This window comes from Bos indicus x Bos taurus, chromosome 17 (genome assembly GCF_003369695.1).
Source record: "Bos indicus x Bos taurus breed Angus x Brahman F1 hybrid chromosome 17, Bos_hybrid_MaternalHap_v2.0, whole genome shotgun sequence".
NCBI classification, from domain to species: Eukaryota; Metazoa; Chordata; class Mammalia; order Artiodactyla; family Bovidae; genus Bos; species Bos indicus x Bos taurus.
The window spans coordinates 11,338,087-11,359,359 of record NC_040092.1 but is presented as its reverse complement, the minus strand read 5'-3'; the positions used below and the strand labels follow the sequence as shown (position 1 = coordinate 11,359,359).

General features: G+C 46.6%; 1 protein-coding gene across 9 annotated transcripts in view; it reads right to left on the bottom strand.

Moving 5' to 3' along the window:
- The window catches only part of RPH3A (rabphilin 3A), a 277,632-nt gene that overhangs the window by 40,898 nt on the left and 215,461 nt on the right, over positions 1-21,273 (bottom strand). For 7 of the 9 annotated variants that reach the window (XM_027566633.1, XM_027566634.1, XM_027566637.1 and 4 more), the window contains 2 exons: positions 20,440-20,451; positions 7,720-7,866 (listed from right to left, as the gene is read on the bottom strand). In XM_027566633.1, coding sequence (XP_027422434.1) covers positions 7,720-7,866; positions 20,440-20,451 — 159 coding nt within the window. The remainder of the gene's footprint in view (positions 1-7,719; positions 7,867-20,439; positions 20,452-21,273) is intronic. The other 2 variants (XM_027566635.1, XM_027566638.1) reach the window with 1 other exon arrangement.

Sequence of the window (21,273 nt, the reverse complement as noted above, 5' to 3'; positions counted from 1 at the left end):
AATATACTTGAAAGTTCCTAATAGAATGCTTGGCTATAAATGATTATCTCTCTATCAGTCAGTACAGTTCAGTCACTTAGTTGTGTCCAGCTCTTTGCAGTGCTATGGACTGCAGCATGCCAGGCTTCCCTGTCCATCACCAACTCCCAGAGCTTGCTCAAACTCATGGCCATCGAGTCGGTGATGCCATTCAACCATCTCATCCTCTGTCGTCCCCTTCTCCTCCTGCCTTCAATCTTTCCCAGCATCAGGGTCTTTTCCAATGAGTCAGTTCTTCACATCATGCGGCCAAAGTACTGGAGCTTCAGCTTCAGCATCAGTCCTTCCAATGAATATTCAGGACTGATTTCCTTTAGGATTGACTGGTTTGATCTCCTTGCAGTCCAAGGGACTCTCAAGAGTCTTCTCCAACACCACAGTTCAAAAGCATCAATTCTTGGGCACTCAGTTTTCTTTATGGTCCAACTCTCACATCCATACATGACTACTGCAAAAATCATAGCTTAAATCTCTCTATAGAATAGCAGAATAGGCATCTAACTCTGAAGCCAGCCAGTCTGGGTTTGCAATCCCAGTTTGCTTATTAGCTGTGCAACCCTGGGAAGTTGCTTAACCTCTCTGTCCCTCAGCTGCCTCATCTGTAAAATGGGAATGATAATAATATGGCTTAATGCATAAAGCTGTTGTGAGGGTTACATAGATGAATCTGCTTAAAGCTTTGAGTACCCTGCCAACATATGGTGTTTGTAAGGGTGAACTATTATTATTTCCCTAGAAGTTGAGTTATGGTTGCAGAAAAATTCTCATTTGTTTCTTCTTCCTTTTTTGAGTCACTCAGCAAGAAGGCTAGAGCAGTGATTCTCAACAGGGCGTGATTGTGCCCATCAAGGGGGCATTTGGCGATGTTGGGAGACATTTTGGACTGTCACAGCTTGGTAACAGTCCCAGTTACTACAGGCATCCAGTTGGAGGGAGCCAGAGGGAGCTGCTAAAAAATTCAGGGCACAGAACCACACCCACCAGAAAGAATTATCTGTCTCCAGATGTAAATAGTGCCAAGGTTCAAGAACCTTGGGTTAGATGGAGATGGACATAGTCCAACTCCAACTCCCCACTTTATAGATGAGGTCTGGTAAACCTCAAAGTTAAAATTATTCAATGAGAGACTTAGTCAGTTGGGTTTAGAATTATCCAACATGCATTCATTTGCTCTCTCCTTTTTATGCCAGGCACTGGACTGCTTAACGAATTAGGAAGACATCTGTTTTCACTGGGGGCTTCCCATATAGCTCAGCTGGTAAAGAATATGCCTGCAATGCAGGAGACCCCGGTTCAACCCACTCTAGTATTCTTGGGCTTCCCTGGTGGCTCAGCTGGTAAAGAATCCACCTGCAATGCAGCAGACCTGGGTTTGATCCCTGGGTTGGGAAGATCCCCTGGAGAAGGGAACAGCTATCCACTTCAGTATTCTGGCCCAGAGAACTCCATGGACTGTACAGTCCATGGGGTCGCAAATAGTCAGACACGACTGAGCGACTTTCACTCATTCACTCACTGTTTTCATCTTGTGCAAACAGATTCCATATATTATTAAGGATACATGGACATAACAAAGTGTTGATCTGATCCCTTGAAAAACTGAGGTACTACTCAGTGTTTCTCAACATTTGGGGGTTCAGAATCCCCCCAAACCTGATGACATCTATGAATATTTCTTCTTAAAAATGAACACATACACACAGATAACTATGTTTATAATATCAGGATGCCCCAGAACCCCTGAGTTCTATCCACAGAATGTCTAGGACTCCAAGTTAAAAAAAAAAAAAATGTAGCAGGGTGGCTTGCTGTCAGCTTGTCAAGCCATAGGAAAGATGCCTAGCTAATTAGATGCAGCAAATTCCAAGCAGTATTACTCACTTCTCCCTCTGTCCACACTTTGAGAAAAATTCTAGGCTAAGACTATAGGGGATGGTGGAACTGAGATGGGGAGGTGACAGAAATCCAACAGATTTTGTCAACAACAGTCTCCCAGTGTCTCTTTGACTTCCTCCTCCATCACAGTGTTTGGACACCAAGGTTAATGACAAATCCTAATTACTTCTTCGGATCCATCTGTTGAGGGACATCAACCTCGAATGGAAACCACCAGGCTGCCTGTCCCCTTGCAGACAGAATATATGAGCAAATGCCTTTGAGAGGCTCTGAAAGAAAGAAATATGATAAAGACATGGAGGAACCTACCAGGGAAACAAAACAAAAACAAAACCTGCACACACAAGTTTCCCCAGGCAAATGTTTAATTCCAGATTTAATATGCTTTAAAAGTCCTGTGGGCACCCTCTGGGTGTCTGTTCAATTCACAAAGGACCTTGGCACTCTCTTGAGAAGCACTCAGCATCCTTGTTTGTGTAGCCTGGCACCTCTGGTCATGGCTGATTGGATGAGAGGCAGGCACTTAGGGTGACCTGGACCAGAGTTCCTTTCTTGGGAATTTGGAATTAGGGCTAAGAAGAATTATAGCAATTGAAGAGGTATAGTTTGTGACTATATTTTCTAAGATGTGTATGAGAAGCAGAACTTTCGTGAGTCTAGGCTGTGTCCCTGTCCTTGCAACCCTTGAGATACCTCTGAAACCTTGTATTCAATTCCCCTTTTTGCCTAATGGAGTAGAATCTCCAAAGAAAACTCCCATTTACAGCTTCTTTCCCTGGATGTGTAAGTCATTCTTCCAGGAAGAGGTGGATCTCTTTCTCCTCTCCAGTAGAACCCAGTGGAGTAATGCTCTACCAGTCCCAGACCCAGCTGTTAAGAATCCCGATGACTTCCATCTTTGCTTTCTTTGCCAGGTAAAGGAACTCAGGTCAGATGATTGAGTAAGAAAAGATTTCTTGGAAAGAGAGGGGCCATGCAGAGCACACTGTGTGAAAGGATTGGAGCTTTCCTGGCCCTTCCAGTCCAACCCAGTCACTCACTGAATGCAGTTGAAAGAGTGACCCCTTGCCCATGCTACGCGGAGCAGAAAATCAATCTGTCAGAGTCCTGCCTAAATTCTTAACCCACAGAATCATGAAAAATAGTAAATTGTGGTTGTTGGCAGTCAGTAAGTGTCGGGTGGTATGTGATGCGGTCACAGATAACTCAAACAGTCTACCTGGAATTAATTTCCTTTCTTGCAAGCCAAATGTTCTAACTAGTATAGAAAGTTTACAGCAGTCAGGCCATGCAAAATAAATTCTGAGATCCCATTTAGCCTTGAATAAGGAATGTGGGGAAAAATGAGGCTCTTTAATGAGTTTCCCTTCTGGCTATCATCCTTCCCTCTAGGGATGCTGAAGAGAGCAGAGCTTGATTGTGGGCTGAGTAGTGAGTGAAGTTTTAGACACCCTCTTGGTCAAAAGCAAAGAGGCTCCAAGGCGAGAACCAGCTCTACTCAGCTGCATTGCCTGGGACTCCCTGGGGCATCTAACTCTAGCTAAACCGCCCCAGGGAGGCAGTGCTTCCTGGGACACCTGAGGCTGATTCTCACTTGGAATTCTCCACAGCCTTAGGACCATGGAGACAAGTTCTGACAGCTGTGGAGGTAGAAACAGGTTAGTAAGATCACTGGGAAGGAATCACTGGGCCAGTATAGAAGGGATTCTAGCTTCTAACTCCCCCAAAAGTGAGTGAAGTTGGTCAGTCATGTCCAACTCTTTTTGATCCCATGGACTATAACCTACCAGGCTCCTCTGTTGTGGAATTTTCCAGGCACAAGTACTGGAGTGGGTTGCCATTTCCTTCTCCAATGTCCTCTCCAAACCTAAGCTTTAAACGTTCCTATATTCTGCAGAGTCTAACAATTTTGAGGCCAGGCCTTCAGGAAAGACACCTAATAGGAGCATAATTCTGAGAGTCAGCCAGAGAGGGACATGTCTCTTAGCTCTGCGTGACTTTGGACAAGTGACCTAGATTTTCTAAGCCTCAGTTTCCTCAGCTGCAAAATGAGGATAATAATAGAACCTACTTGATCGGGCTGAGAGGAGCAGTTAATGAGTTAAGCCTATATGAAGTTTTTAGATTCAGTGTTTGGCACTCAGTAAATACTCAGCCTATAAACGGTACCCATTATAATGATTGCTTATTATGTAAACAATGACTTTGCATATCTCTCAGACGGGTGTTAGGTAACCGAAAAGGAAGTTCAGCATCACAGACCTGGTGTCTGGGCCCAGAAGGGGACACAGTTATATCCACAGGTTTAATAGAAAGAGCTCATTTGCTGAGAGGGGCAGCCAATAACATGGTACAGGGTCCTCCACCAGACCTTCCCAAATACTTTACAGTTGGATCAGGAAGGATTCTGAGACCCAGGCTGACCTGCCTTACTGGATGGGTGGGGAACTGAAGCCCCCAAGGCTCATTAACTGAGCCTCAGGTTCTGAAGGGGGAACCCCGATGGCACCCCGTTTTCAGCCTCACTCTGTGCCTGATGTGTTGCTCTCCTTTCATCTGACTCCACTCTGATCCTCTCCCAGGGAAGCGTGGGTTGAACAGGAATGAGGGCAGGTTCGAGCTCATAAGACACAAATAGCATGGCTTTGCCTCTGGCGATGCTACCAGCGAGGGCTGGCAGCTGGAAGGGTGCAGGGAAACAGCGGCAGCCAGAATCCTCCAGGACTGTCCTGCCTCCTGGCAGGATGAGAAAATGTAGTGTTTCAGCAAGGGGACACTCTGTCACCATGGGCTTGGTCCCGGCTTCACTGGAAGGCTCTCAGATCTCCTTCATGGGAAGCCAGGGGCTTGCCAAACCACAGTCTTGGGCATAATTCTAGAACGGAGGCCTTGGTCGGTGTAAAGAAACGCATTTCCTCAGCAAATGCGTTGTTAAATGATCATCACCATTAACTGAGCATGTGCCCTGTGTCAGGCACCATGATAATATTTTGCATGTGAATTAAACATTCCCAGAGAAGTGTGTGCTAAGTTATCCCTGTTCTTGCTGTCCTTCAGTCACTAAGTCGTGTCTGACTCTTTGCAACTGCCTGGAATGCAGCACACCAAACTTCCCTGTCCTTCACTATGTCCTGGAGTTTGCTCCAACTCATGTTCATTGGGTCGATGATGCCATCCAACCATCTCATCTTCTGTCACCCACTTCTCCTCCTGCCTTCAATCTTTCCCGGCATCAGGGTCTGCAGAGGCTCAAATCAAAGGCACCTACTTCCTGTGTGTTCATAACATCATTTTCCATCCAGGAATAAAATGATCTGCAGAGCTTCCCCATTTTGCAGATGAGGAAATTGAGGAAGGAAGAGCTCAAGTGGCTTGCGTAAGGTCACACAGGGGATTAGAAATAGGGCTGGAATTTGAACCCAAGTCTCTCTGACTCTGGGGCCTCAGGGGTTAACTGCTGTGCTCTTCCACCACGTCACCAGATCAGGCAATGTAGCAGGACATGGGGGCAAAGCAGGGAGCCCATCTACCCTGTTCTTGAATGTTCAAGCTAGAATCCACTTAATTCACAGAGATCCCCTTAATTTACACCCAAAGGCAGCCCAGTTAACAGGGATAGATTCTGATATAAACCTAAATCAGCAAGTCGTACTGTCTTCCCTGGAAATGTGGGCCCTGGACTACAAAATTCCAAGCTCTCCAGCCTCATGGCCACAGAAGATGCAGAAAGAAACTGACTTGGGTGGGTGGGAGGAGCACTGTCTGCCATGTTCACTCACTCACTCAACAAATACTCTACTGCACACCTACTATGTACTAGGTCTGGGGATTCCATGGTGAACAAAACAGGTAACAATGTCTACACTCAGGAATCGTATCATCTGATAGGGAGAGACACACAACAGTCAAATTCAGTGTAAAATACAAAGCGTGTTAGCTGGTGGGAAAGTGCTATGTAGGAAAAAGGTTGGAAGTTCTTGCCTCCAAGCAAGAATTTAACATCCATATCCTTCTGCAAGGATATCCTTTCTGCAAGGCTGAGGCCCTTTGTTGGTTGAAGTGAACACACACTCAAGCTCACACCCACACACTCACAAGACCTCCAGCCTGGACAACTCCTCACTCCTGATATATCTTTTTAAAAGCAAAATAAAAACTCAGCCATGTAAGCAAGCCCCTCAAGACCTCTCCCCATTAGCAACCTACCCAGGAAGCTGATGGAGGGCGGAACACAAGCTGACTCCGCCTGTGCCAGGTTATCTGCCGCTTGCCAACATCACCTCTGATCGCCCCAGCCCACCCTGAACAAAATGGTCTGCAGAGGCTCAAATCAAAGGCGCCCACTTCCTGTGTATTCAGAACATCATTTTCCTCCCAGGAATCTTGTTAACCCCCTGCTGAGTGGATGGGCGGGGAGATGAAAGGACACCCCAGTGCCCAACCAGTTGCAAGCAGTCAGCAAAGGCTGCTCCCCACTCTGCCCCAGGGAAGAAAGGTCTGGGAAGGAGGTGACATCTCGGTGACCCCTCCCACTTCCCATCTGAGGTTCAGTCTTGGAGGACCGATTGGTGGCCTCCCTGAGTCCTGGCAGTGGAAACTTCTACCCATGAACTGCACCCCCCAACCCCCAACACACACATACTCACTCTTCTCTTCTCCCAGGCACGACTCCCCTCTCACTTCCCCATCCATCCCTCCCAAGCCCACCCGCTAGCCCTCCCTCTCTCTCTAACACTGCCCTGGCTCACTGACGCTGTCACTCCCTGACACACACACGCCACACATCCTTCTTCCATCCCTTATGTGTTTTTGTTACCTCTGCCCTCCAAACTCCACTTTCCTCCCCCCCTACCATTCGTTAAATGCAAAGTATGCCCAGGCCACTTGATGCGAAGAACCCACTCATTGGAAAAGAACCTGATACTGGGAAAGACTGAAGGTGGGAAGAGAAGGGGATGACAGAGGATGAGATGGTTGGAATGGCATCACCAACGTGATGGACGTGAGTTTGAGTAAACTTCGGGGGTTGGTGATGGACAGGGAGGCCTGGCGTGCTGCAGTCCATGGTGTCGCAGAGTCGGACACGACTGAGCGACTGAACTGAACTGAATGCCCAGCCCTGGGCCAGGAATGACACAAGCATCACCTCACTCCTTACGACCGTCCTATGGGACAGTGATTTTTATTCTCCCCGTTCTAGAGAGAGCAAACCAAGGCTCAGCGGGTGAAGCAACATGCATGGGAGCTGCAGCTGGGAAGCAGGGAGTGGGGATGCAACCCTGAGTGCTTGGCATCCAGACCCACCAGCTTAATCTCTGAAGCCTCACTCTCACGCTGGCTCCCCTTTAGGAAGGATTTCTCCCGTTCTCTCATATAGTTCATTTCAGGCGTGCGCTCTCTTTCCCGTACTGTGTCTTTGATGTAGACTTGCTCCCCCTTACCTCACCCTCAGCTGTATATTCTAGAACCTGCATGGCGTATGTCACTAGAACACATTTCTGTGCAGCCGAAATGGTGAGACAACTGGGCTCACACACACACACACACCTCCCCAGCCCAGATGCCCCCCTCCCCAGCCAGCCCCCAGCCCGCTCTCTCCTCTGTTCTTTTCTCCTCTCCTGGCTGTCTCATCTCCTGCACCAAGGATTCCGGCTCTGCCTGAGTGGGTGTCTCAGCGCGTCACAGATGACAAATCCCAAAGGCAGCCCTGCCCCGTGCCCTCCCCAAGCACCCCGCCCTGGGCAGCACGGCCCTCCCAGAATGGAGGGAAGCGCAGGGCCTCACCCGATTCGCTCCTGTTCCATCTCTTCCATCTTCTCAGCGCGAGCGATCACCCTGTTGATGATTTCCTTCTCCTCATCTGTCAGCTCTTCCTGTTTCCTCTGTCTGTCCGGCTGACCGCTGGGGTGGACAGACCATCCTGTCTGGAGCCTGAAAGGTAATATGGGAAGGCGTGAGGCTGGAGAGAAAGTAGGCTGTTGTGGTTAGGCTCTAGCCTCTGGAGTCTGGTAAACCTCAGTTCAAATCCCTTCAGGCAAAAGAATCCCAACCTCTCAGAGCCTCAGTTTGCTTATCTCTACAGTGGGACCCGTGGAGGCTTTGCAGGTGGCACAATGGTAAAGAATCCACCTGTCAATGCAGGAGACGCAGGAGATAGGGGTTCAATTCCTGGGTCAGGAATGTTCCTTTGGAGGAGGACATAGCAACCCACTCCAGTATTCTTGCCAGGAAAATCCCATGGACAGAGGAGACCAGTGGGCTGCAGTCCACAGGGTCGCAAAGAGTAGGACGTGACTGAGCAACTGAGCATACACACACACACACACAGTGGGGAACATATACATCCTTCATAGGGTTCTGCTGAGTTTATTTTTCTTAAGTGCTTAGCATGTGGCAGACACTCTTGACTTGACATTTGCAGGAAGTTCATGGAAACCTGGGCTTCCCCTGTGGCTCAGACAATAAAGAATCTGCCTGTAACGTGGGAGACCTGGCTTCTATCCCTGGGTTGGGAAGATCCCCTGGAGAAAGGAATGGCTACCCACTCCAGTATTTTGGCCTGAAGAATTCCATGGACAGAGAAGCCTGGCAGGCTACAGTCCATGGGGTTGCAAAGAGTCAGACACAACTGAGCAACTTTCACTTTTCATGGAAACCTGGAGGATAATGGTGTTCTCAGGAAAAGAGTCCAAACAGTAGACTTCTGCAACTGGAGTGGAAAAGATTCTGGGAGAGTGGTCTGAAGCCCTGGATCCCAGGTGGAATCCAACCCCTACCTGGCACAAATATGTTTAGTGTGGGCCACAGAATTTTTTTTTTTTTTTCAAATTTAAACTAGTTGCCAACTAGTTTTATAAAAATCTCTCCATTTCACACAAACATCTAGATTTCCTGCCTCCAAAGCTCCTGTAGCATTTCAAGTTCCATCCTGTGCTCTTCTTGGCTTTTTTGTTTCAATAAAAAAGCAAATACCGACATGGACTTCCCAGGTGGCGCTAGTGGTAAAGAACCTGCCTCCCCACGAAGGAAATGTAAGAGATGAGGGTTTGTTTCCTGGGTTAGGAAGATCCCCTGGAGGAGGGCATGGCAACCCACTCAGTTATTCTTGCCTGGAGAATCCCATGGACAGAGGAGCCTGGCAGGCTACAGTCCATGGGGTGGCAAAGAGTTGGACACGACTGAAGCCACTTAGTAGCAGCAAATACTGGCATAGTGCCTTCTGGAGGCCCACATTACTTCATTTAATCCTCACAACATTTCTACAAGGCAGGGATGGTTACTGTCTATTTTCTGGTGAGGAGACTCGGCTGTGGAGAAATTAGACAACTTGTCCGAGGTCGCACAGCTGGGAAGTGGCAGAGGTGGAATTCAGACCTGGGCAGCCTGCACACTTAACCTCCCCAATATGAGGTGAAATGAATGCCTATCCGTGTAGCCCCAGGGATGGTGCAGAGGATCAGAGCTGGGTAGAGAGCTAATGCTACAGTCTATGGCAAATTATCATTCTCTCCACTAATAATATCCTCCACCCCCCAGGCGCTGAGGGGCATTACCCAAGTGGAATGCAGGGCTCAACACCACTAGAAATTCTTGTCCCTGTTGGGGGGGAAAAATTAGTAATTACGAATCCCCTGAAGCCAGCACCCCATTAGCTGCCAGCCTCTATTACTTCCACTGCTCTAATCACGTCAGTAGGCATGAAATTGCCTTTTGACACTTAAAGTTGAAAATTAAAAGCCCTGTCTCCCCCTTCCTCCCTCCCCACCTCCTCTCACATCCTCCCACCTAAGATGGTTTGTTCAGAAGAGCAGAGAAGGAAGAGTTTGAAAGCAACTGGAAGCAGACGTCTTGCGAGAAAGAGGACGGAGCGGCTGGGGGAAACCCGGATGGAAACATACCTTGCTTTGGATCAGGGGCCTCTGGGGACGAGCAAATGCTAAACATACTCAATGGAAGAAAGATCAATATGGCAGCCAGTCTACCATATGGTTCCCCGGGATATCTGCCTCCTGGTATTCACTCTCCCTGTGTTGTCTTCTTTCACACTGAATCCCAGCTGGTGTGGGTGTGACCGTGGGTGACTTCCTAGGCTAGGTCATGAAAGACATTTCAACTTCTGCCTTGGTCTCTTGGGTCATTCGGTCTAGGGGAAGTCAAATGCCATGTCATGAGGACACTCAAACATCCCTGTGGAGAGGAACTGAGCCCCCGCCCCCACTTCCCCACCACCCAACAGCCAGCACCAACTTGCCAGTGACCCTCTAGCCCTTGTCAAATCTTCAGATGGCCTCAGCCTCAGCTGCCATATGACTGCAGCTCTGCCAGGACCACCTAGCCAAGCCACTCTCAAATATCTACCAACAAAATCTGCAAGAGGTAATAAGCAGTAACTTCTGTTTAAGCCACTGCGCTTGATGTGATTTGTTGTATAGCATTGTTGTTTAGCTGCTAAGTCGTGTTTCTTTGTGACCCCATGAACTTCAGTATGCCAGGCTTCCCTGTCCTTCTCTGTCTCCTTGAGTTTGCTCAAATCCATGTCCATTGAGTTGGTGATCCATCCAACCATCACGTCCTCTGTCGTCCCCTTCTCCTCTTGCCCTCAATCTTTCCCAGCATCAGGGTCTCTTCCAATGAGTCGACTCTTCACATCAGGTGGCCAAAATACTGGAGCTTCAGCTTCAGCACCATTAGATAATTGGAAAAATCAACCTAGCAGAGGATATAGACAGGGTGGAACAAAGCCCTACCTACAATGCCTATGTTCATTTTCGATTGTTGCATAACCAGTTATTACAAACTTAGGGGCTTTACACAACACACGTTTATTATGTCACAGTTTTCATGTTGGGAGTCCAGGCACAGCTTTGGGTCCTCTGCGCAGCATCTTACAAGGCTGCAATCAGATGTCAGATGGGTCAGATTCCAGATGGCTCCAGATGGCTCAGATTTCATCTGGAGGCTTTCTAGGGGAAGAATAAACTTCCAGGTAAATCTAGTTCATTTCCCAGCAACCATGTGACCTAGGACTCCAACTTCTTGTTGGCTGTTGGCAAGAGGTCACCTCCATGTCCTGGAGGCAGGCTGCAATTCCTAACCAAGCGGACTTCAATTTCATCCCATGGGCCACTTCCTTCATCAAGTATGCAAGGTGACTCTGCAGCTCCAGTCAAGTGAGACAGAGTCTTACATAACATGACGTAATCACAGAGCTGAGGTCCCATCCTGTTTGCAGTATTCCATAGGTTAGAAACACAACCCTGGTCCTGCCCACACTCAAGGTGAGGAGGTTACACAAAGACATGAACCCCAGGAGAGGAGGGCCATGGGGGATCACCCGAAAGCCTGTCTTACACAGCCTCCCTAGAGGGGTCCTTCCAGCCTTGCTTCAATGCTCCCTGTGATGAAGACCTCACTCTCTCATAAGGAGCCTATGCCATTCTATTGGAAAGATCTTCCTCAAGGTATGCTAATATCCCTCAGCCTGATGTTTCTTCCCATCAATTGCAAAGCATACATTGGACTCCTGCATGAGGAAGACCACCCATCCTTCCCAAAGAGCCTTAGTTACAACCTCATCCAGCCACCTCCCCAGGTCCCTCTGGTTTTCCATGGAAATGGATGTCTCAACTACCCCTCTTCTTCCTCCTTCATCCCCACTTCTCTTTCTTCATTCTCTTCTGATCCCCCTCCGCATATTAAAAGTGAAGCAAAATTGTTAGTTGCTCAGTCGTGTCTGACTCTTTGTGACCCCATGGACTGTAGCTCACAAGTCTCCTCTGTCCACGGAATTCTCCAAGCAAGAATACTGGAATAGGCTGCCATTCCCTTCTCCGGGACATCTTCCTGACCCAGGGATCAAACCTGGGTCTTCTGCATTGCAGGCAGATTCTTTACTGTCCAAACCACCAGGGAAGTCTCCATGTATCTCCTGCCTTTAAAAAGCAGCTCAGGGACCAAGACAGAGCATACATGAGATGCTGGGCCATACACCCAGTAGAGACCCTTTCATGGACACATTCCTACAGCTCACAGTCTGGTCATGGGTATGGTCAGACCTGAAGTCAATGCCTCTAACCCCAACACATGACTCGCTGGGATTAGCACGCACAGGAAACACACGACTCCAGAAACACAAGCAGGAATAGGGGTCCCCAAGAGGCCCACCTAAGATAATTGCCTCCTTCTGCAGATGAGCAAAAGGCCTGCTGGAGCTCCCAGCATCCCTCCAGACCTTACCCACTCCCCGTCCTCTGCTCCAAAATACACAGTTGACAAACAACTCATCTAGTGTTTGAAAATGTCACCAATTGGTCCCAGTGGGGATTCGCAAGCCTCCTGTGGATTTTCATGTTTTAATTTCAAAAGCAAACAGAGGGAAACAAACTGGTTTTTCAAACCAAAGCCTTTGCTCTGAAGGGAGAGAATGGCCGTATCTGGGCCTCCTGTGGGCTGGCGAGCATTGTGAACATGGGGACCTTGAGAATACTCTAGTGACAAGAAGGTGGAACCCTCACTAAGGATTCGGGCTCCATGTCCTTAAGACCAAAGTCCAGTGTTGGGATCTCATTAAAGACCAAAAGTGAAAGTGAAAGTTGCTCAGTTGTGTCTGACTCTTTGCAACCCCATGGACTGCAGCTTGCCAGGCTCCTCTGTCCATGGAATTCTCCAGGCCAGAATACTGGAGTGGGTAGCCATTCCCTTTTCCAGGGGATTGTCCTGACCCAGGGATCGAACCCAGGTCTCCCACACTGCAGGCAGATTCTTTACCATCTGAGCCACAAGGGAAGCCAAAAGTGGAGACCAAAGTGTTGCCTCCTTGGACAAGTTCCTCAGAGCATTGTATTCAATCCAGTAAATGCCTAGAGGGCCTACTGCACACCAGCTTGAGTCCTCTTTGACCTAGTGGGGTTTAAGATCCAAATCCTGGGTCTGTTGCTTATTAGCAGTGTGCATTGGGGCCCCAGTCTGAATGTCTGTTTCAGATCTGTTAAGTGAGAAGGATTTCATGTCTGTTTACTGCCAGGACTCTCAGAGGCTACTCCTTTTTAAAAAAAAAAATCATTTATTTCTTTGGCTGTGCCAGGTCTTAGCTGCATCCAGGACCCTTGATCCTCTATCTTCACTGCAGCATGTGGGATCTTTAGTTGCCAACTCTGTTATGGCATGTGAGATCTAGTTCCCTGACCAGGGATCAGACCTGGGCCCCCTGCATTGGGAGTGAGAAGTCTTACCTACTTAGTCCCTCAGAGGCTACCCCTGACCCTCAGTGGCTGCATGTGGAAACACCCCTGGCTTAGTGGCTCAGGCAGGTCAGGGCGAAGAGGGCTGACCCATCTCCACTCTTATTCACATACTTAGGACAAGGCTTCCTGGAGAATTATGAAGGGCACCTGCCTCTTATTCCCCCAAATAGTCTAAGCTGTTGTAGTTCCCTGAAGGGATCTCAAAGGGTTGCAGGTGAGTGGGCTGTGCAGGGACAGAGTAGACAGGGAACCAAGCCCTCCATCCTCACTTCAGCCCAGATGGCAATGCTGGGTTCCCACTAGCAAAGTAAGGATACCAGTTAAAAATAGAGTGAGCAAAAACAATTTTTAAGAATTTAATATTTAATAAAACCATGAGATCTAGTTTATTGCATTGGGGACCTCAATACTTCACCCTTCTAAGGATCATGCCCTTTGCCATGTGGATTTCAAATTGCTTTCACCCAAAGGGCAGAGTCTATTTCTCAACCCTTGAATCCATATGGAATTGTGGCTTACTTTGGCCAATGAAACACAGGGGAGAGATGGGCCATCCTGGGGCTAAGCCTGAAAAACCCTTGTACGTTTCTATTTACTTTCATCACTGAAACAAAAAGCTCAGGACAGGATGAGAGGCATGCAGAGCTGAGTCATTCCAGCCACAGCATCTTAGGTCAGCCTACAGTTTGATGCACAAGAGAGCCCAGCCAAGATCAGCAGAGCCACCAGCCAGGCCCAGATTCCAGAAAATAAGTCATCATTGTTCTATGCCACTGAGTTTTTTTTTATAATTGTTTATTTTTAATTGGAGGATAATTAATTTACAACATTGTGTTGGTTTCTGCCCTATATCAACATCAATCAGCCATAGGTCTATGTATGTCTCCTCGCTCTTGAATCTTCTTCCCACCTTCTACTCCATCCCACCCCTCTAGGTTGTCACAGAGCATCAGATTTGTTACACAGCAAAAGATAACTGATACACTATTCACTGTGGCGACAACAACAAAGTGAATCTTGCTAAACTCGCTACATTTACTTTATAGTTTGGTATTATTTTAACTTACAGTTGTACCATGATACATTTAATGCTTTTAGCCACTAAAGAACTTTATCCAGCTCCACTCTTTATCTATCTTATATATTTAGCTTCTGAATAAAATTGTATTCACAGAAAGAATTTTGCTGCTAATAAAAGTCTAAAGATCACTGCAGTTGACCTGCTCATTTTCCAGACGCCCAACCCTCAAAGGAGGGAAGGGAATTGCCAAGAGAGCTGTGTGGGGAGGATATGGTCAGAGGCTCAAGAAACCAGCATTCTGGGTGCGCTTCATCTGTGACCTGAATGTAGCTGCTCAGGTGCATCTAGAGACTGTTGGAAGGAACCCTCCCCAACAAACCAGCACCAGTGGCCTCTAATACAAAAGGAAACTAGTCCTGACTCCAGGTGGAAGCCCCTCACAGGTGTTCCCCACCCGCCGAAACACTGCAAAGCGCAGACTCCCAGCTTCTTCCTGCCTCCTACCTTGATTCTTCGTTTCATACACACAATAGTCACGTAATAAATACCCACCAGATGTCTCTATTAATATATTATAACTCCCCAAAGGAGTGGGATGATGGAAATGCTGTCAGGGCATGAAGGCTCTGAAGCATTAAACAGCGGTGGTGTGCAGAAAATTAATCCTTTTTCTTTTCTTTCTTCTTATCCCCTCCCTTCCCCCAGGATGCCGACAGAAGCAGGTGTCAGCAGGAAGTCTCTTTACAGCTCAGAGAATGAGATTTTAATGAATCCTGAAGGGGAGGGTGTGGAAGGAGGGACATCCACAACACAGAACATTTTATCCAAGTCCTGCTGGTATAAAGGCCCTTTTGGATGAGATTTACCCCTACCAGACTCAAGGGGGTGCCACAAGGATGCTGTGGTTCCCTAACTCCCTTCAGAAAGCTAAGGGGATCTCGGGATCCTGGTAATCTTTTAAACCAGCCTGAGTTCCATTCAGCTTTCCTAAAATCCCATGCTCTCTCTCCTATTTAGACTTTGTGTATGCTGTTCCCTTACCTGGAACTCCTCTGTCTCTTCTCTATCTTGTACCTCCTTTACACAATCTCAGCTTACACAATACTTCTTCCAGGAAACTTCCCCATCATTGTACTCCCACAGGACACTGATCTGCTATTATAGCTCCTTGCACAATAAAGTGTATTTGTTGGTGACTATTTGTTTGTAAACCCTTTTGGGGTGTGGACCTACCAGAAGCAGAAGATATTAAGAGGAGGAGGCAAGGATACACAGAAGAACTATACAAAAAAGACCTTAATAACCCAGATAACCATGATGGTGTGATCACTCACCTAGAGCCAGACATACTGGAATGTGAAGTCAAGTGGGGCTTAGGAAGCATCATTATGAACAAAGCTAGTGGAGGTGATGGAATTCCAGCTGAGCTATTTCAAATCCTAAAAGATGATGCTGTGAAAGTGCTGCACTCAATATGCCAGCAAATTTGGAAAATTCAGCAGTGGCCACAGGACTGGAAAAGGCCAGTTTTCATTCTAATCCCAAAGAAAGGCAATGCCAAAGTTTGTTCAAACTACCGCACAATTGCACTCATCTCACATGCTAGCAAAGGAATGCTCAAAATTCTCCAAGTTAGGCTTCAACAGTACGTAAATTGGGAACTTCCAGATGTTCAAGCTGGATTTAGAAAAGGCAGAGGAACCAGAGATCAAATTGCCAACCTCTGCTAGATCACAGAAAAAGCAAAAGAATTCCAGAAAAACATCTACTTCTGTTTCACTGACTGCACTAAAGCCTTTGACTGTGTGGATCACAACAAACTGTGGAAAATTCTGAAAGAGATGGGAATACCAGGCCACCTGACCTGCTCCTGAGAAATCTGTATGTAGATCAAGAAGCAGTTAGAAATGGACATGGAACAATGGACTGGTTCAAAATAGGGAAAGGAGTATGTCAAGGCTGTATATTGTCACCCTGCTTATTTTAACTTAATGCAGAGTACATCATGCGAAATGTAGGGCTGGATGAAGCACAGGCTGGAATCAAAATTGCAGGGAGAAATATCAATAACCTCAGATATGCAGATGACACCACTCTTACGGCAGAAAGCGAAGAGGAACTAAAGAGCCTCTTCATGAAGGCAAAAGAGGAGAGTGAAAAAGCTGACTTAAAACTCAACATTCAAAAGCTAAGATTATGGCCTCTGGTCCCATCATTTTGTGGCAAATAGATGGGGAAACAATGGAAACAGTGACAGACCTTATTTTCTTGGGCTCCAAAATCACTGCAAATGGTGACTGTAGCCAAGAAACTAAAAGTCACTTGCTCCCTGGAAGAAAACCTTTGACAAACCTAAACAGCATATTAAAAATCAGAGACATTACTTTGCCAACAAAGGTCCATATAGTCAAAGCTATTGTTTTTCCAGTAGTCATGTATGGATGTGAGAGTTGGACCATAAAGGAAGCTGAGTGCCGAAGAACTGATGCTTTTGAGTTGTGGTGTTGGAGAAGACTCTTGAGAGTCCCTTGGACTGCAAGGAGATCAAACCAGTCAATCCTAAAGGAAATCAGTCCTGAATATTCATTGGAAGGACTGATGCTGAAGCTGAAGCTCCAATACTTTGGCCACATGATGTGAAGAACAGACTCATTTGAAAAGACCCTGATGCTGGGAAAGATTGAAGGCAGGAGGAGATGGGGACGACAGGATGAGATGGTTGAATGGCATCACCAACTTGATGGACATGAGTTTCACAAGCTCTGAGAGTTGGTGATGGACAGGGAAGCCTGGGGTGCTGCAGTCCATGGGGGTCACAGAGAGTTGGACTCTACTGAGCAACTGAAATGAACTGAACTGAAACCCTTCTAGACATCCACTCAGACTTTGACTAACCTTGTATTCCTGATGCTTAGCACAGAGTATGATACATACTAAGCACTGCTGCTGCTGCTAAGTCACTTCAGTCGTATCCAACTCTGTATGACCCCATAGACAGCAGCCCACCAGGCTCCCCTGTCCCTGGGATTCTCCAGGCAAGAACACTGGAGTGGGTTGCCATTTCCTTCTCCAATGCATGAAAGTGAAAAGTGAAAGTGAAGTCTCTCAGTCGTGTCCAACCCTCAGTGACCCCTTGGACTGCAGCCTTCCAGGCTCCACCGTCCATGGGATTTTCCAGGCAAGAGTACTGGAGTAGGGTGCCATTGCCTTCTCCGATACTAAGCACTGGGTATCTGTTAATGAAAGGAAAAAGGGAAGGGAGGGAGAGGGAGAAGGAGAGGATGGAGAGCATGAAGGAGGGAGGGAAGGAGCATGAATATATATCCTACCTTTCAACTTTCAGCATTCAGGAAGCCTAACGTGCTTAGGACCCTCTAAAGTCATGAACGTCTCTCTTGCAATCTTCGTATTTATAATCAGATATCTCAGCATCTCTACTAGCATGTCTGAATTATATCAGTTCAGTTCAGTTCAGTACTCAGTCATGTCCGACTCTTTGCAACCCCATGAGCTGCAGCACTCCAGGCCTCCCTGTCCATCACCAACTCCCGGAGTCCACCAAAACCCATGTCCATTGAGTCAGTGATGCCATCCAACCATCTCATCCTCTGTTGTCCCCTTCTCCTCCAGTCCTCGATCTTTCCGAGCATCAGGGTCTTTTCAAATGAGTCAGCTCTTGTCATCAGGTGGCCAAAGTATTGGAGTTTCAGCTTCAACATCAGTCCTTCCAATGAACACCCAGGACTGGTCTCCTTTAAGATGGACTGGTTGGATGTCCTTGCAGTCCAAGGGACTCTCAAGGGTCTTCTCCAACACCACAGTTCAAAAGCATCAATTCTTCAGTGCTCGGCTTTCTTTACAGTCCAACTCTCACATCCATACATGACCACTGGAAAAACCATAGCCTTGACTAGACGGACCTTTGTTGACAAAGTAATGTCTCTGCTTTTTAATATGCTGTCTAGGTTGGTCATGATTTTCCTTCCAGGGAGTAAGCGTCTTTTAATTTCATGGCTGCAATCACCATCTGCAGTGATTTTGGAGCCCCAAAAAATAAAGTCAGCCATTGTTTCCACTGTTTCCCCATCTATCTGCCATGAAGTGATGGGACCAGAGGCCATGATCTTAGTTTTCTGAATCTTGAGCTTTAAACCAACTTTTTCATTCTCCACTTTCACTATCATCAAGAGACTTTTTAGTTCTTCTTCACTTTCTGCCATAAGGGTGGTGTCATCTGCATATCTGAGGTTATTGATATTTCTCCCAGCAATCTTGATTCCAGCTTGAGCTTCCTCCAACCCAGCGTTTCTCATGATGTACCCTGCACATAAGTTAAATAAGCAGGGTAACAATATACAGCCTTGACACACTCCTTTTCCTGTTGCTTCCTGACCTGCATACAGGTTTCTCAAGAGCCAGGTCAGGCGGTCTGGTATTCCCATCTCTTTCAGATATACTCACAATATTCATAAAAAGATACTGTCTGACCATAAGTTTACCAACCAACAACAGAAAATGTAGAACACAAACACTATATATACACACACACACACACACACACACACACACACACACACACACACACACAAGGGTAAGGTTAGATTGTAATCCACCCCTTCCTCTGACTTTGTTTGGTGCTTTACAGAAGTTATGACCAACCTAGACAGCATATTAAAAAGCAGAGACATTACTTTGTCAACAAAGGTCCGTCTACTAGTCAAGGCTATGGTTTTTCCAGTGGTCATGTATGGATGTGAGAGTTGGACTGTAAAGAAAGCCGAGCACTGAAGAATTGATGCTTTTGAACTGTGGTGTTGGAGAAGACTCTTGAGAGTCCCTTGGACTGCAAGGACATCCAACCAATCCATCTTAAAGGAGACCAGTCCTGGGTGTTCATTGGATGGACTGATGTTGAAGCTGAAACTCCAATACTTTGGCCACCTGATGACAAGAGCTGACTCATTTGAAAAGACCCTGATGCTGGAAAAGATTGAGGGCAGGAGGAGAAGGTGATAACAGAGGATGAGATGGTTGGATGGCATCACTGTCTCAATGGACATGGGTTTTGGTGGACTCTGGGAGTTGGTGATGAACAGGGAGGCCTGGCGTGCTGCGGTTCATGGGATTGCAAAGAGTCAGACATGACTGAGTGACTGAACTGAACTGAACTGAACCTTTCCCATGCATCTCATTTGATCGCACCACCTCCCAGTGAAGGTGGAAGGGCAGGATTAACATAGCTAGGAGCTTTGTGCATGCTCAGTCACTAAGTCATGTCCGACTCTTTGCAACCCCATGGTCTGTAGCCCTCCAGACTCTGTCCATGGGATTTTTCAGGCAAGAATACTGGAGTGGTAGCCGTTTCTTCCTCCAGAGAGTGTTCCCAGCCCAGGGATTGAACCTGTGTCTCCTGCTGCATTGGCAGGTAGATTCTTTACCACTGAGCCACCTGGCTTAACATACCCATATTATAAAGGAGATGGCCAGGGTTCAAGGAAGTGACACTGAGTCCCAGAGCAGAACTTAGACCTGGGTGTTCTGAGGCCAGGCTCAGTGCTCTGCTTGTGGATCTGTGATAACTCCCCTACCATGGGGAGAGTAAAATGACCTTCCTTTAGTCTCCCGATGTGTACACACAACCAAAACCCCATCTGCTTTGCAGCCTAACTGTTCATTTATTGGACCCAGCATCCAATCCGTCATGCATATTTAGGAAATGAATCTAATTTAAAACAAAAGTTATGAGCAAAGATGAGACCTCGGAGTCAAAGGCATTTCATTGGGAAATCAGGCTGACCTCCCATGAGATGACAGAGACCATGTGTTTAGCATATAACTTCCCACAAGCTCTGTTCTGTTCTTCGTCATCTTTGATTAATGACAGCACTCATTTGAGTTAATATTTTCTTTACCTAAGAACAGTGTTCCCAGGAAAAATGCAAAAGAAACAGAAGGTGGTTAATAAACTTGCTGAATCCCACAAGCTGCTAACAAAAATTAAATTGAGGGCTCCCCTAAGGAATGTTTTCCATCCTTTTATCAAGAATTTTTTTCTTGAAATTTCATATTTTTTTCTCAAGAGGGGTGTGCTTTTTTTTTTAACAACTTGGATTTTTTTTTTAGATATATAAAACATGTTAGTTCCTTTTTGAACCAACTCTCCTTAGGGGCAAGCCACTTTCATCAGAAAAGAGGTAAAATTCAGTCTGTAGAAAAATAAAAGTATCATAAAATACTCACTGCTCTTTATCACTGAAGGTAGGCAAAGAAAGGAGAGAAAGAAAAAAAATGAATAAAGTTAGGGAGAAAAAACACCTTGTAACAGTATCAGCACCAGATGCAACAACCACACAGTTCAGCTTAAATGACAATGACCTACTTCCATTGTTATCATTATTATCTTATTTTAGCACATCTAAAACATGGTTGCTGTAGGGTTGTATATTCACAGCTTTGATGAACATGACCCATCAGTTCAGTTTATTAATTAACCCATCTGATCATTTATGCATTTGAATAATATTTTTTTGGCACTAAAGAGGAATCATTTAATGATAACAAGGCCACCACCATTCTTGTTTTCTGTTGTTTCAAACACCGAGGGTTAAGGAGCACACTGTTATTGTTTAGTAACTAAGTCGTGTCTGACTCTTTGTGACCCCATGGACTGTAGCCCGCCAGGCTTCCCTGTTCATGGGATTTCCCAGCAAGAATACTGGACTGGGTTGCCATTTCCTTCTCCAGGGGATCTTCCCAACTCAGGGATCGAACCTGCATCTCCTGCATTGGCAGGTGGATTCTTTACCACTGATCTACCAGGGAAGTTCTAAGGAGCATGTTAAGAAAGGGCAAAGAGCCCTGAACAGTGGTTGGATCATCCAAAAGCAGAACTCACAGTGCCCCATTTTGGGGAAGCAAGTCCTTCCATTCTAAAAAGAAGACCAGCCTCTCCATTTACTAGTCATGCTACCACAGACATGTCACATATTCCCTTTGTGCCTCGGTTTCCACCTCTGGTCTCTGCCACTCTCAGGCTTGCAGACTTGAAAGCCACAGCGAATAATCAACTATCAG